Genomic DNA, 16,954 nt, shown 5'->3' with positions numbered 1-16,954 from the left:
ACAAAGCCAGCCTGATCCACAGAGCAAGTTCCAGGCCAGCCAGGGCTACACAGAGAAGCCTTGTCTTGAAAAAAAAAAAAAAGAGTGGGGGTGAGGGGGGGTAGGGTGAGATGGGAAATACCAAATGCTGCCACCAGCCAGCTTCAGTGATGATCAGACTTCTGATTACCCAGTGGCCCCTGAGGGGCTGGTTCAGAACCCCTGTGGGGCACTAGAGTCTATGGGCACTCATTCCATCCTGTAAAGTAGCATGACATTTTCACGAGTCGCCCTTGGTTACTAGTGCCCACGGGATGGAGGTATTTGCTGAGTGAGTGCTGGGCCTCCCCCTTGCCACCCCAATACCCTAAGCTCCCCAGTCTTTCAGGCCATCCCAGGTGGAACCACCCTTGTCACCCAGCCTGTGTAGCCCCTTCTGCTCCGGACCTCCCTGGGGACGCTTGGAGAATAGCATCTGCTGTGAATCACAGTGGAGGTTTCTCTGTGTCCTCGGCTGTTCTTTGCCAGGCAGTGGGACAGCACAGGCGCGTCCCGCATCCTATGACCTGGGTCTCTTCCTGTCATTAGAGATGACAAATTGCTCATGTTGTAAGATGTCACCAGGCTTCAAAGCATTGACAGCCAAGGAGCTTGTCGGTTGGCACATGGTGTCGGGGGGTGACAGCACTGATTGAGAGAGGTTGCTTCCGGGTGAATCCCAGGCAGAGTGCTGACCCTGTCATCCTTTCCAGGGACCACCTTGGCTGGAGTCCAGCAGCAGGCCTCACACCAGCTTCCATCCAAGGAGGATGCCCCTTGTTCCTTGAAAACTGACCAAGCTGACTCTTCCCAGTCTAAGGTAAACCCACCCTTGACTTCTATCCCAGTTGTGTCCTGGCTTGTGCTTCTCTCAGAAACGTAGTTTCATTATTCCCGGAGGCAAGTGTGGGGGCAGGGAGGACAAGGGAGACCCATTCTCTGTAAGCTTCTGAGACTAAGTATAGTCATCGGTGAGATGAGGGGCCTCTGCTGCTCTGAGCATGGGGGGCTTGGTGGGGTTTGTTTCTTTGGGGTGTAATTAGGGCTTAATGAAGTGCCCTAACACTGAGTCCCAGCATAGGCCAGGATTCATGTTTGCCACAGAGGGGATTTGAACCCAGGGCCCTTCGCATTCAACCACTGAACTATAAGCACCATCCGTTTTTGTTTATGTTTTGAGACAGGCTCTTACTAAGGTTCACAGACAGGCCTTGAACTTGTGATCTCCCTGTCTCAGCCTCTGGAGGGGCAGCCTGGAGGACAGGCCTGCACTACCAAGTCTAACAGGACCTCTCTTTGCAGTGGCTCCTTGTAAGCAGGAGCTGGCGTGTGCAGTTACAGGAACTGGTTTACAACCACCAGCCTTTCCCACTTTGTTGTTGAGCAACAGTCAGAGTGGTCCTGCACTTTGACTTGGTTCCAGAATGTGCTATGGCTTTATTCCCGTGGGCCCTTTCACCCTCATCTGCTAATACTCCCAAGTAGTCTTGTGACTATATTGGTAGTAAGATGACTGTCATTCACACTGGGTTAGAAATGAAAGCCTTGGCTTGGGGTGCTGCTCGGTGTTATAGCCCTGGGTTCCACCTCAGCCAAGGGAAAAAAAGAAAAAGGAAACAGGTTGTTACTCTTTGGGGCAGGGTTCCATGTAGCTCAGGCTGACTTCAGACTCACTGTGTAGCTGAGGATACCCTTGAACTTTGGATCCTACTGCTGTCCCCTCCCAAGTTATTGGACAGCCGTCTTGTGCCCCCACACCCAGTTTCTGTGTGCCAAGGATGGAAGTCAGGGCCTGTGCATGTCCGGCAAGCACTCTGCCAATGAGCTGTATCCCCAGCCCGTATTTATTTTTGAGACAAGGTCTCACCATGAACCTCAGTCTGGATTTGAATTTGTGATCCCCCCACCTTAGAGTTCCAAACGCCATGATCATAGGCAGGAACTACCATGCCCACATTTTCCTTCTGATCTGAAAATATCATTAAAGCCAGGAGTGGTGACTCTTGCCTTTAAGCCCAGCACTCGGGAGGCAGAAGCAGGCAGACCTCTGTGAGTTCAAGGCCAGCCTGGTCTGTATAGTGAGTTCCATGCCAACTAGAGTTACATAGTGAAACCCTGTTAAAAAGAAAAAAGTATTTTAAAAATCCATATTCTTGAGAAATTATGGGTTTGGTACCTGGGCAAGAAAGTGGCAGTTCCTGGGACTGGTTAATGAACATCTCCTGTGATTTAGTTAATCATTTTCAGAGATGGTTGGATCATTGAGGACCTTTAATCCCAGCACTTGGAGGAAAGGCATGCAGGTCTCTGAATATTTGAGGCCAGCCTGGTCTACATAGTGTGTTCCAGGCCAGTCAGGGCTACATAGTGAAACTTTGTCTCAGAAAAAAAGAAAAGTTTCTATTTGGTTTTTTTTTCTTCTTTTTATTTTTGCACATCATCTTTAAAATTTTATTCTTTATTTATGTATGTTGTATGTAGGTATGTGTATGCATGTGTGAGGACATATACATGTCATGGCACACATATGGAGTTAGAGGACAACTTTCAGGAGTTAATCATTTATGTCCTGGGGATTGAACTTAGCTCACCAGGCTTTTCCAGACCCTTTCCCTAATGAGCTCTCTTTCCAGCCCCATTCTCATTTTTTGAAATCCTCCTGTATCTAACCAGCAGGAGACCCATTCATCTTTAATAGCCTCCATTTCCCAAGAACTACTGATAAAGGCAAATGTAACTTCAAAAATATAAGTTTCTGTGCATCTGTGTGTGAAAAGGGGAGCCACAGAAGCCTGACTTCTGTTTCTGGTCTTCCATATGTGCCAGGCTTAGAATCTCTAGCTCCGCTTAGAGAATTGTGTGGTTATTTGAACATTAGCACTGGCAGGTGTAAGGGCAGGCCTATGGAGTCTTTGTTACCACTGGTAACAAGATGAAAGCCTCTAGGTAGTCCAGAGTCCCCCTGCCCTGGGGAGCATGGAAAGCCAGTTCCCAGGGTCATCATTGCAGCTTTTTTTTTTTTTTACTCTTTGGGGGTCCACCACCCAGCTCCCAAATAAATACATGGAGACTTATTCTACTTATGAATGCCTGGCCTTAGCTTGACTTGTTTCTAGCCAGCTTTTCTAACCTAACTTGAAGTATCATGTTTCTCTTCTTCTACATTTTGCCTCTGAACTTTTTACCTTTCTTTAGTTTCTATATCCTTTTTTTCCTTCTTACTCCATGGCTGGCTGTGTGGATGGGTGGCTGGCTCCCAGCATCCTCCTTTCCTTGTTCCTCCTTCTCTTTATGAGCTTGGATTTCTCCTATTTATTCTCTACCTGGCATCCCCGCTGTTTCTCTCTTCTGCCTAGCTATTGGCCGCTCAGCTCTTTATTAGACCAATCAGGTGTTTTAGGCAGGCACAGTAACACAGCTTCACAGAGTTAAACAAATGCAACATAAAAGAATGCAACACTGGGGCTGGAGAGATGGCTCAGAGGTTAAGAGCATTGCCTGCTCTTCCCAAGGTCCTGAGTTCAATTTCCAGCAACCACATGGTGGCTCACAACCATCTGTAATGAGGTCTGGTGCCCTCTTCTGGCCTGCAGGCAGACACACAGACAGAATATTGTATACATAATAAATAAATAAATTAAAAAAAGAAAAAAAAGAATGCAACACATCTTTGCGTCATTAAACAAATATTTCACAACACGTCACCCACTCTTCTCTCTCAATCCCCAGGACTACAGCACTTCCACGTCTGTCCCCAAGCAGGAAAAACTTTTGAGTTTGCCTGGAGACAGGTTTTTCTGGAGTGAGGCAGATGTCATCCAAGCAACGGAGGACTTTGACCAAAGCCACCAAATCAGTGAGGGGACCTTTGCTGATATCTACCAGGGGCAAAGGCATGGTGTGGCCTTTGCTTTCAAGAAGCTCAGGGAGGTGAGCTGAGTGTGACTGTAGGGAGGGTGGAGCCCTGGGACTAAAGCTGGATGGATCTTCAGGGGTTGTGTCTTTTCCCATAGGTGGAGGGCTCGAGTCCAGGGTCCATGGACAGGTTCCTGCAGGCAGAGATGCAGCTTTGCCTCAGGTAGGTTTTCCGTGCAGAACCCCTGGCCTGATGATAATAGAGGGAAAACAGTGCCTCCTATGTGCCAGGCAAGTGGTTAGCACTGCCATTATTGTTTTGGGTCATTTTCTGTTGCTGTCACCTATTGTCAAAGACAGGGTGGTGTCTAAAGTACAAGTTTGTTTATTCATGGTTCTAGGAACTGGGAAGTTGGAGGACATTCAGTGAGGTTTCACGCGGTGTGTGGCAATAGTGGGCATCACACTGTGCGACTGAGGGTCACTCCTCTTCTTGTGTAGCCCTAACCCATGACCTCACCTAACCCTAGTTACTCCTAAGTATCCTGCCTCCAGATACCTTTGACCATAAATCTGGGGATAAGTTCCCAACATACAAACTCTGGGGCCCATGCTCAGGGCACAGCATAGACAAGCTCGTTCCATCTCCATCAGAACTCTACAACACAGATACCAGGGCCACATCTGATAGGTGCAGAAGCTGGGGCCCAGTGAGGTTCAGTGTTTGGTTCAAGATACACAACCAGTAATTAACAGAGCTAGAGTGTGAGCCTTCAAGACTGTGCCCAGAGACCACGCTCTTCTTAAACAGCACATATATACTTGGGTTAGAATTCTCAAGAAACCTTGGCTTGTTCCAGCTCTTTCCACATATGAAGAAAGAGATCCTTCCTGTCCCATTTTGAAACTGGCAGATGGACGGAGAGTCTGATGGCAAACTGATCTTAGAACCATGGCTCTCTAGACGTGTGGGGACCCATGGAACTAAGTCTGCCTCTGTGTGTTATACAACCTGAGAGCAAAGAATGGTTTTTATATTTTATTTTTTGAGACTAGGTTTTGTTATGTAGCCTGGTTGATCTGGAACTCATTATATAGACCAGACAGGCCTCAAACTCACAGAGATCCATCTGCCTCTGCCGCCCAAGTGCTGGGATTAAAGGCGTGTGCCACTACCACCCGGCAAGTTTAGTGATTTCTATTTGTTGTTACATTTGTTTCTAGGACTTTCCATATGTTCTGTAGCTTGCCCTTGAACTGTATTCTCAGCCCTCTCTTTATACTGGTACAGGCCTTCACTAATTACTTCATCAGGTTTAGAATTTAGAATCCCCTCTGGGTCCTCCAGACCCTTCTTCCGTCTGTCTGTCCATCCGTCTGTCCTTCTCTTCCTTCCTTCCTTCTTCCCTCCCTCCCTCCCTTCTTTCTTTATTGCTTGCTTGCTTTTATTATTATGTAGCTCTGGCTGCCCTGGAACTCATAATGTAGATCAGTCTAGCCTCAAACTCACAGAGATCCATCTGCCTCTGCCGCCCGAGTGCCGGGATTAAAGTCTTACACCATCACACCCAGCTAGATATTTCTCTTGTCATGCATATGAAAGACCACACACACGTGTAACATGCATGCACTCATTTTGTAGAAACCAGATATGTAGTTATGCCCTTTCTTCAACTCTGTGCTTTCCTGGGTTGGTGCTTACTCCTTCGTTGTTGGTTTAGTAGCCCAGGCTCTCCCAGGTTACAGGGAGTGCTCAGCTCCCTTGAAGCCGGGTGACCCTAGTTAATGAGACAGGGAGGCAGCAAGATCTGGCACAAGGCCCTTTGCCGTTGTCCTGCAAGGTGGGCCGGCCTGTGACCGCGAGAAGGACATAGAAAACTGTGTGTAAGAGTGCATGGCGATTCATGAGGCGAGAGGTTTCTGGGAGGCAGGAAAGAAGCGTCCCTTGCCCAGATAGACATGTGGACGGTTCACATGTGGAGCATGAGGTGTGGTTGGAGTCCTTAGAAAAGCCAGGAGGAGAAAGATGACTCAGACACGGGGAGTCCCCAAATTAAACTAACCTTAGGCGGTTGTGGTGGCCTCTAGCAAGTTCTTCATCCTTAAACTTATTTCCAGAAGTGGGGTGGGGATGGGACCAGACTGCATAGCAGGGAAATAGGGGAAGGCTATCTGGGATCAGAGCCTGTGGCACCTGGGAGGTGGCTGGTGGCCTGGGGTGGGAAGGGAGGGTCTGCCTTTGACTCTTGCTCTTTGATGCCTGACTGTACATGCCTGGGTGCTGGGTTCAGATGCTGCCACCCCAATGTCTTACCTCTGCTGGGCTTCTGCACTGGAAGACGGTTCCACAGCCTCATCTACCCCTACATGGCAAATGGCTCTCTGCAGGACAGACTCCAGGCTAAGGTAAACAACTGGGTCATGGGTTGTAATCAGATAATGGAGCAGATGGCTCCTGCCTAGGGGCCGGAAGGACTTAGAAGAGTGTTACCTTTCTTGAAAGCTTATACAATTCTCAATATAGACATCAATGTATCCTTTATTTTATTTTTATTTATGGTAAGTTTTTGAGACAGGGTCACCAGTAGACAGGCTAGCCTCAAACTTGCTATGACCTTGAACTTCTGATCCTCCTGTCTTTATATCCTGAGTGCTAGGATTGCAGGCATATGCTACCATGTCTGTTTTATGCAATGCTGGGGAATCGAACCCAGGGCTTTATGGATGGTAGCCGACAGTCTATAACTGAGCTACAGCCCCAACTGCTTCTTCCTCCTCTTCCTCCTCCTTTTGGTGCCAAGATCAAATCTAGGACATTGTACATTCAAGGCAGGTGCTCCACCCTTGAGCTTACTTCCAACCCTTCCTGCCCATTTCATTCCCGAGGCAGCTGAGGCTCAGAAGCCTTGTCTATCTTTCCCAAAGTCACATAATTCACATGCGTCTGAACTTGGATTTGCAAGTCAATCTATTCAACACAAGAACTGAAATTTCAAACCAGTACCTCACACTGACTGAGCCCTGTGACCAAGGACAGCTTCTAAGGTGTCCAGGAACAGGCTATAGGGACTTTAGAATGGTGTAGGAGTGACCCTTTCTGTTCCTTCCCTTTCTCTTAGGGTGACTCAGACCTGCTGACCTGGCCCCAGCGGGCCAGCATCTGCTCAGGGCTGCTGCTAGCTGTTGAATACCTGCATAGCCTGGACATCATCCATAGCAATGTCAAGAGGTAAGCTAGGCCTGCCCCCGAGCCCTGCCTTCGAGAACGAGGCCAGCCTCTGTTCTGGCTTCCTATCTCTCTCTCTCCTCTCCTCTGTACTCCCTCCAATGGGGACCTTAGTTCTCTCCTTAGGCCCTCAAAAGCCAGTACTTCTGAGGGGTGCTCTCTGTTCTCACCCAGCATGTGAAGCTGCCGCTATGTCTGCGGTCTTTCTGAGCCAGTGTCCCTGCAGGCCACAGCACCCTAAACGTTTGACCATCCACTCAGGAGCCAGTTCACACTCCAGCTGGGAGCTTTGCCAGCCTCAGGATCTGAGCTCCCCTTTTAAGCTTTTCTCAGTACCCGCCTTGCCTGTGTCTGTTGGTGATGGGTCTTGTCAGGGAGGCTTCTTGTCCCCAGCACCTTGGTGTTGGATGTCCAAGAGGAAGTGGTGTGGGAGAGATTCCAGAAGCGCCCAAAACATTTAGCAGAACCAGCCACCCCATGACCGTAGATAGGCCTTGCAGCTGGTTCGCTGAGGTTCCTCCCACATGGCACATGCCAACTTGAAGATACTTTCCTTTCCTGAATTTCATTTGGTGGCACTAGCACCTGTGCTGAGATGGGCACGAGAGCTGGCCATAGACCCACTGCCCAGCTTGGCAGGTCTGCTGATTCTGGCTTGTGTGTGTGTGGGGGGGGGTTGGGAGATTGCACTCTGTATTGAACATGCCCGGTGTGCTCTGCTCCCCATCCGCATCCTGACTCATCTTCAACTTCTTGCTTTCCTCTCACATAACTCCTCATGCCTAGGAGGTTCCCTGACTCCCAGATCCTCCTCTCCTTTCTCCCTTTATTTGATCATGGGAGGTGTCTCCCCATGTTGCAAGGCATCTGTGGTTTGTCATGATTTTTTATTCTTGTCCATGTTTACCGAAGTGCTTCTAATAGTAGATATTGGAGTTGCTGGCTACTATAAAAAGAAGTATTTTTAAACATTTTGTAGGCGGTGCTTATTGAGACAAAGTCTTGCTGAAGAGCAGAGCTGGCCTGTAACTCCTGTGTAGCCTAGGCTGGCCTTGAACTTGTAGCTGTCTCAGTTTCCTGAGCATTGGGTTTAGAGGTAAACTACCACTGTGCCTGGTCTGCTATCTTCTTTTTCAAATACTGTTCGGTGGGCCAGTGAGATGGCTCAGTGGGTAAAATTGCTTGCTGCCAAGCCCAAAGGCCTGAATTTGATCCCTTGACCCTATATGGTGGAAGGAGAGCCAGCTCCAGCAAGTTGTCCATCTGAGCTCCGCTTGAAAGATGGAGTGTGTGCTCCCTCCTGCCAAATAAATGCAATAAAGCACTGCTAAGGTTAGTTTTGGTCCCCACTCCCAGGGGAGCTCTTTCTCTGAATTAGCACCCTCCAATTAGAACTAGGTGGAAGGAGATTTTCACTTCTCTTTGAAATGTAAAAGTGGGTACTTTCCCTACCACCTGAGCAGAGTGAGTGGAAAGGAGGCCAGGGTTTGGATTCGCACTGGGGAGGCCAGAGCTTATCCTGGGAACAGCTTCGGAAGAGTCTAAACCAGCATGAGTGATGGAGGAGAGTTATCTGTCTGTTTTTTTTATTGGTTAATTAATAAAGAAAACTGCCTTGGCCCTTTAAGAGACAGAAAATTAGGTAGGTGGAGTAGACAGAACAGAATTGTGGGAACAAGGAAGTAGAGTGGGGGAGACGCTTCAGACAGTCGCCATAGTGAGTCTCCATGCTGCTCCTCTCCGAGATGGACACAGGTTAAGATCTCTCCTGGTAAGCCACACCTCGTGGTGCTACCCAGATTACTAAATATGGGTTAAAAAAAGATATAAAAATTAACCAATAAGAGGCTAAAACTATGGGCCAGACAGTGTTTAAATAAATACAGTTTCCGTGTAATTATTTCGGGTATAAAGTTAGCCGTTGGCCGGGTGGCCCTGCCGCTTCACACTACACATGAGCAGTGGGCTGGCCTGCTGTGCTGGCCAGGGCTGACCTCTGTGGAGGGGTGGGAGTCTGCATCTCTCTGGCCACATTCCTGGGCCAACTAGGCTACTGTTCAAGTCTATTCCCACTTAGTGGAGTGAGTGGGTTTCCAAGGTCCTACCCATTTATTGCTGGCGGTTTTATGCTGAGGGTCTTCTGTGACTCCCTCCCCCCACCTTGCAGGACTGACACTGCTACATTGTTTGGCCAGAGGGTCTCCATGGCAACCTCTTCTTCCCCAAATTCAAAGGTTTTCTTCACTTGCTTTCTCACAGTGCCAACGTTTTGCTGGACCAACATCTTATCCCCAAGCTGGCTCATCCAGTGGCTCATCCATGTCCTGCCGATAAAAAGACCAAATACACCATCATGAAGACCCACCTGTTCCAGGCCTCAGCTGCTTATCTGCCTGAAAACTTCATCAGGGTGGGGCAGCTGACCAAGCAAGTGGACATCTTCAGCTGTGGAATTGTAAGGGTCTTCTTCTCTGCATGGGGCTTGCATGGAGGTGCAGTCGAGGCAGATCTGAGACAAAGCCTACTGTGGCATCTTTTTAAATCTTTTGTTTTAGTTGTTTTTAGTTTATGGGTGCGCAGGTGAGATGTGGGGAGGTGGGGTGAGATGTGGGGGGTGGGCCTGTAGGTCAGGTGTCCTTCTCAGGTACTATCAACCTCCTTTGGTTCTGGGTCTTTCATTGGCTTGTCGCTTACCAGTTAGGCTAGACAGTGGCCAGTGAACTCCGGGAACCCTCCTGTCTTTGTCGTCCTCAGTGCTGGGATTATAAGTGCATGCCTCAACACCTGGCATTTTTATGTGGTTTCTCGGGATTCGAACTCAGGTCCTTATATTTGCAAGATGACCATTTCATTGACTGAGCTATGCCCCTAGTTTGCCCAAATTTTTCACTCTCCTTTTTTTTTTTTTTTTTTGCTGGAGATAACTCCCAGGCCCTCAGTCATGCTAGACATGTGCTCTACCACTAAGCCATATTTCTTGTAAGTTATTTTTGGGGTTTTTTTGGTTTTTTTTTTTTTGTTGTTGTTGCAATGAGGTCTCACTCTATAGCCCAGGCTAGCTACTAATTTATAATCCTCCTGCCTCAAGCTGGAACTGTAGGTGTGTGCCACCGGTCCTGACTTTCATGGCCTATTTTGTATGGCTTCTGAATTATGTGTGACTTTCATGTTTATAAAGGGTTTTCATAGGTAGGTGAGGAGTACACACCCTTAATCCCAGCATTTAGGGGATTGAGGCTGGAAGATAGCTTCTAGTTTCAGGCCAGCCTAGGCTACATAGTTAAGTTCTTGGTCAATTTGACCTTGTCTGAAAAACTCTTAAGTAAACAAAGATATAGACAGAAGCTGTATATGGTTGGTGAGTCTAGTGGCTACAGATATTATCTCTCAACTTTTTGATTCCCATCTACACTGCTGGCTTAGCCAACATTTCTTGTGTCAGAGATCGACCTACCTTGGCCTCCCAAGTGCGGAGATTAAAGGCTTGTGCCTCCCCGCCCAGCTCAACCCATCTTTCCAACACCCATTTATCATTCCTGTCATAGTCACATCTGTAGTCAGTGTCCAGCCGCCTCTCCTGTGTACTTCCTGCTTCATGACCAGGTCCCAGGTGCTCAGGGCTCACCCAACCTGATGGTCTGCTCAGTTTATCTTGAGGACGCTGACTCCTCTCGACGTCTGCGGGATGGGAGCGTTAAAGGGGCTTAGTGGACACATAGGTTTGGAAGATACTGTCAAGCAAAGCCAAGCAGGTTTTTCATTATAGTTAAGAGGAGCTTTTAACAGGATGGTGACCCTATGACCTGGGTGACCCCGTGACCTGGGTTGTGAACTCAGCAGAGAATGCTACACAAACTTCACTTTGTGGAACCTCGATTTCTTGGTGTGTCTGTCTGCAGTGGTGTTCCACAGAATCCGCTTGGGAAATGCTGCCTGGAAAACCCAGTCTATTTGCCTGCGGCCACATTCAGGCCTCTGCACGCAGGCCTTTGCCTCTGTCCTCCGTCCTGTCTTGAACTTTGTACTTCCTCTTCTTGACCACAGTCTCCTCTCTGTCCACATCTGCCTCTGAAGCCCACACTCTCAGCTGGACCTCTGTGTATCAGATTTAGCTTCTTTCTGGCCCTGGCTGGCATCTCGGCTGCCTCCCATCATCTCCATAACCCCCTGCTATTCCCTGTGAGCGCTTCAATGAGGCAAGTGGCCCGACTTGAAGAACCAGTGGCTCTCTGGGAGGAGAGACAAGGGAAGTTCCGAGAGAACCTAGGCAATTTAGGAAGACTATCTCAAAACAAACGAAACAGAATCAAACAAAAGGAAGAAGAAAAAAAACAAGTCAAAACAAACCAGTAGGGCAGAGCTTTTAGCCACCAGGCAGTATGGCCTAATTCAATAAAATTTCAGTCATGTAACTCCTGTCCACCCCATGTCTGGACTTCAGTTCTACCTTCTGTAAAATGGGGTTAGTGGTGTGTATAGAGAGTGATCTGATTCGGATCATTGTGTCGGCGGAGAGGCTTATCGGGGTGCAGAAACTTTTCATTGAATCAAACCGAATTAGGAAAAGCCCAGGTTTAATGGATACCAACGCTTCTGGATGGCTTTCTAGCCCCCCAGAGAGGAGAGGGGGAAGGAAGACTGGAAAACTATGTGTTTTTTTTCTCTGGGGGGGGGTGGCAGTTTAAATACCCTTTGGGAGGAGCTTGAGCATCTCTGGAGAGGGGTCATCATTTGGTGGGTTTTCTCAGGGTTGGATTCTGTACTGAGGTAGCTCCCAGGGAAGGGTGCTTGGGGTAGAATTTCTGCCTGAACAGAGAGACTGTCTCAGATAAATAAGTAAATAATTAAGTGAAACTTAAAAAGAGAGTAATGGGTAATGAGATGCTGTGTATAAATGGGTATTGTAGTAGTAGTGCGTGTGTGTGTGCACGCATGTGCGTGCGTGTGCAAACATGCGCAGGTGTGCACATGCCACAGTTCATGATGGATCAGAAAACAACTCTCCGGAGTTGCTGCTTCTCTTATGCCTCCTTTTGGGATCAAAATCAATGATCTGGCCTGCCTGCCACTGCCTCATCTTGCCCGCTCTATCTTAGTGGCTTTTGGTTTTATTTTTATTTATTTATTTTTTTTAGGGGAGGGTAGCCCTGGCTGTACTGGAACTCACTCTGCAGATCAGGCTGGCCTCAATGTCTCAGTGTTTTTATGCCCACTAAGTGACCCTTGTCTGGGACTTGTTCCTTCCAGAACCACAGGGCTAAGACAGAGAAGGCATTGTCCAGTCTATTGGATTGTTTCCCGTTTCTCCCTGCCTTCAGGGACCTGGTTGGCCCTCCCTTCTCAGCTGATCCACTCCCCCTTCTGTTGTGGCACGCTGTGCTGCCCTCTGCTGGCCACTGCCAGTATGCTCCTCATTGCCCTAGGAGCAGGGTCGCCTCAGTGGCCAGCGTCTGCTCTAACTGCTGCAGGAGGGTGTGGGAGAAGCTTGACACAGGCCAGCTGTTCATTCTGTAGCACAGCTGCTCTGCCACATGTGGCAGATGCAGAGTCAGGGCCCAGGTTTCAGTTCCCAGCCCTGAGCTCACTGCTTGTGCAGGGCAGGACTGCGAACCCTCCGCGCCTGTGTGTCTTGACGTTGCTGAGAATCCTGTGAAAGGCAGGCTTGCTCTTCACACGGACACGGATCCCAGTTTTCCACTTGGGTGTTGCCTTGCACCTGCTCAGGGCTGCACTCCTTTGTGAGTGAATTAAGTAGAAAATGAATCATGTTGGTGAGGCAGGAGGATCAGGAACTCGAGGTCATCCTCAGCTACAGAGTAAGTTCATAGCTGCCTGGGCTACAGAAGACCCTGTCTCATAAACAAAAGATGGGTCAGGATGGCTGAGTGGATAAAGGTACTGACAGCCAGGTCCCAGTGGGACCCACGCAGTGGAAGAAGAGAACCATCACCCACAGTTGCTCTTTAATCTTTATACAAGTGCCATGGCGTACAAAAACCAACACACCCATACCTGTTAAATAAACGTCATGATAATAATAAGACAGAAGCCTCTGCCATTGCCTAAATCTTTGGCTGTCTACGGGCATAGCAAGCTCACACTGACTCTGTGTTCTGGCCTATCCAGGTATTAGCTGAGGTCCTCACCGGTATCCCTGCGATGGACAAGGACCGCAGTCCAGTTTACCTGGTAAGACATCCAATCACTTCTGGTCGGTTGGCTGGTGTCGTTGGGCACACGTCCTCCATGTGGGCAGCAGGGCCTTGCCCATTGCCCACAGAGTCCTCAGAGCTCAGTCCAGAGCTCTCTGTGTTTACCACACCTACCCACAGTGCCACTTTGGAAGGACAGCAGCTGACCCTGCCTATGTGTGCACAGCTGCTGAGCCACATTCTATTCCTAGCTTTGTTCTTTTTCTTTCTTTCTCTTTTCTTCTTTTTTTCCCCTCCCAGGGTTAGGGGAGATCTTACATTGGAGCCTAGGCTGTCTTTGAATCCTTGGAGATCTTCCTCCGGCATCTCTCAGCTGTGGGATTACAGGCACGTGCTACACGCTCAGCTGCAGCCCTGCTAGCGAGCTTCTTCCCGTCACAGCCTGCCTGCTTTTGCTTTGGCGAGTCCCTGCATGCGCTAGTAAAGCTGTCGTTCATCCCATGCAGACTGTGGGACGTGCTGTTTTGCTTGACTTCACTGTTTTTTCTAGTTTTCCTTTGAATTTCCTGGGAGTTGGCTCTTGAGACCTGCCTAGGTTCATGGTTGAGTCTTCTGTCGAGAATGCTTTGTCAGGGCTTCCCACACTGTGAAGTCACTACTGGCTCCAGATGAGACCTCTCTTCCCTGGAGGGTCAGGAGGTGGGGCTCTGTGAACAGCTTCTGGATCCCTTGCCTCTCTCTGTAAACCACTCACTGCTTCAGCTATGCTGATTCCCCCTCCTTGAATGGCGCCGCGTTTCCCCAAAGATAGTGAAGAGGTCATGCTTACACAGGAACCATGTGAGGGTCAGAAGTGCCATGCTGGCCTTAGTAGTCTTTCCTTCCAGGTATTGAATCTCTGATGGTGTCAGGCATGTTGTGTTCTCAGATCCTGAAACCACCTACTTGCTGGCTGGGGAAATGGCGGCACAATGGGGCTTATTTACTGTTTTATTTTACTTTTTTTCTCCCTCTGAGATAAAATCTTGTTCTATCGCCCAGGCTGGCTTTGAATTCCTGGGCTCAAGCAATCCTCCTGCCTTAGCCTTCTGCGTAGCTGGAACCACAAGCATGTGACACCATACCTTAGTTTTTTAAATCCGCGGTGCTGGGGAACAGATGCGGGCATCACAAACACTAGGCAAGGGCTTGACCCCTGAGCTACATTCCCAGCCCTTGCTTTGCCTTTGAAGCAAACATCACATCCCATGACTGGTCCTCTGTCAGGACTGCTTTCTGAGTTTGTTTGAAAGGTTGTATAAAGTGGCTAGTTAAATTTACATTGAATGGATGTATTTTATTGAAAAGGCTACAATCAGGCGGGCGAGATGACTCAGTGGTTAAGAACTCAAACTGTGGGGGTTGGAGAGATGGCTCAGTGGTTAAGAGCACTGGCTGCTCTTCCAGAGGTCCTGAGTTCAATTCCCAGCAACCATATGGTGGCTCACAACCATCTGTAATGAGGTCTGGTGCCCTCTGCTGGCGTGTGGGCATACATGCAGGCAAAATGTTATATACATACATAAATAAATAAATAAATAAATAAATAAAGCTTTTTAAAAAAAAAAAAAAAAAAAAAAGAACTCAAACTGTGGGTGGTGGTGCCTGCCTTTAATCCCAATACTTGGGAGGCAGAGGCAGGAGGATCTCTGTGAGTTCGAGGTCAGCCTGGTCTATAAGAGCCAGTTCCAGGACAGGCTCCAAAGCTACAAAGAAACCCTATCTCAAAAAACCAAAAAAAAAAAAAAAATCAGTTTAAGGGGCTGAAGCGATGGCTCAGGTGGTTAAGAGCACTGACTGCTCTTCCAGAGGTCCTGAGTTCAAGTCTCACAACCATCTATAATGAGATCTGGTGCCCTCTTCTGGACTGCAGGCAGACATATAGGCAGACCACTGTACACATAATAAATAAACCTTGGGCTGGAGAGATGGTTCAGAGGTTAAAAGCACTGACTGCTCTTCCAGAGGACCTGAGTTCAATTCCCAGCAACCATATGGTGTTCACAACCATTTGTAATGAGATCTGGTGCTCTTGTTTGGCCTGCAGATGTACATGTAGGCAGAACACTGTACACATAATAAACAAATCTTAAAAAAAAGAACTCAAATGCTCTTTCAAAGGACCCAGGTTCAATTCCCAGCACCCACATGGCAGCTCACAGCTGTCTGTAACTCCAGTTCCAGGGGACCTGACACCCTCACACAGAGTAACTGACTAGAATGGTCTGAGGGACAGAGACCTTGGTAAAGGGTGCATGTTAGGCAGCAAAATCAAGCCTCACTATGTAGCCCTAAATTTACAGACCTCTTCCTCAGTCTCTATAGAGTTCTGGGTTTACAGGTGTATGTAATCACACCCAGCTTTAGAATGCTGTGTGTCTTAAAATATGTAATTATAAATATGTGCATATGGAGCAGTGTTATATGCACTAATAATAATAAGCATACACTAATTTGATATGACAAATGTAGAGGTTGACTTTGAACTCCTGATTCTCCTGCCTCCACTTACTAAGTGTTAGAAAAGGCACACACCACCATTCCCTTTTCTTTTTGTTTGTTTGATTTTTCAAGACAGGGTTTCTTTGTAGCTTTGGATCCTTTCTTGGAACTCACTCTTTCAGAGTAGGCTGGCCTCGAACTCACAGAGATCCGCCTGCCTCTGCCTCCCGAGTGCTGGGATTAAAGGCGTGTGCCATCCCGCCCCATTCTATTCCCTCTTTATCTGGCTTTGTGCCTGCTGCATGAGCAGTGTACCAACTGAGCTGCAGCCCTGGCCTGGTAAATGAGCTTGCATCTCCCCCCCCCCCGTCACTATTTGCATATGTCATTCCTGGCACTCTTTGCCGTTAGTCCTGAGCAACAACCTCACATAGTTTTTATTTTAGTTTTTTTCTTTTCACATCTTTCTTGGCGAGATGTGTCAAATGCCTTTTGAAAAAGGCACCTCAGCTTCTTATGGTTCTGTTTTGCTCTTGTGAGTGCTTCCAGCCCCTCCACCTGGGCTCCCAGTTCTCACCTTCATTTTGGTTCTCTTGAAGAAGCTGCTTCCAATTGGCAGTGCCTGTGACTCCAATTTCCGCAGTCAAGGGTGACCTTCAGGGCCTGCAGCTTTCTGTCCCCTTTCACTGTGAGGTTTACAGGCACCTTGGTACCAGCAGAAGCAGAAAGGACCCGTGTACATGTTAATGCGATTAATTCACGAGACTGTAGAGATGGCAGCTAAGAGCACTGGTGGTGCTTCCAGAGGACCCTAGTTCAGAACCCAGCACCCGTGGCCGGTGGCTCACAGTGACCTGTGACTCCGGCTGCAGGGGGGGCTGATGCCCTCTTTTGGCCTCTGCAGGCACTCATACACATGGTAGGCACACAGTCTCAAACACACGCACACACGTAAATAAAAGCAATTCTTTAAAAAAATGGGATTAAATTGGGGCTGGAGAGATGGCTTTGTGCTTAGTAATGCATACCCCACTCTTTCATAAAACCTGAGTTTGGTGCCTAGAACCCTCAGCCAGGGGCTTTCAGCCTTTACCCTGTAACTCCAGCTCCAGAGGATCTGACACCCTCTTCTGGCCTCTGAGGGCATATGTACTCACACGTACACACCCACATACAGACACAGACACATATACCTACAAATAAATAAAAATAAAATCTTTTT

At 48.2% G+C, this 16,954-nt stretch overlaps 1 protein-coding gene across 1 annotated transcript in view; it reads left to right on the top strand.

The window, feature by feature from the left end:
* Positions 1 to 16,954, top strand: part of Irak2 (interleukin 1 receptor associated kinase 2) — a 53,438-nt gene that overhangs the window by 30,392 nt on the left and 6,092 nt on the right. The window contains exons 4-10 of the mRNA XM_038319073.2: positions 732 to 838; positions 3,748 to 3,948; positions 4,032 to 4,096; positions 6,165 to 6,279; positions 6,993 to 7,102; positions 9,359 to 9,554; positions 13,226 to 13,288. Coding sequence (XP_038175001.1) covers positions 732 to 838; positions 3,748 to 3,948; positions 4,032 to 4,096; positions 6,165 to 6,279; positions 6,993 to 7,102; positions 9,359 to 9,554; positions 13,226 to 13,288 — 857 coding nt within the window. The remainder of the gene's footprint in view (positions 1 to 731; positions 839 to 3,747; positions 3,949 to 4,031; positions 4,097 to 6,164; positions 6,280 to 6,992; positions 7,103 to 9,358; positions 9,555 to 13,225; positions 13,289 to 16,954) is intronic.

The sequence above is a fragment of the Arvicola amphibius genome, chromosome 2, assembly GCF_903992535.2.
Source record: "Arvicola amphibius chromosome 2, mArvAmp1.2, whole genome shotgun sequence".
Taxonomy (NCBI): Eukaryota; Metazoa; Chordata; class Mammalia; order Rodentia; family Cricetidae; genus Arvicola; species Arvicola amphibius.
Note: the sequence above shows the minus strand (reverse complement) of the source record. Positions and strands in the feature narration are given on the sequence as shown.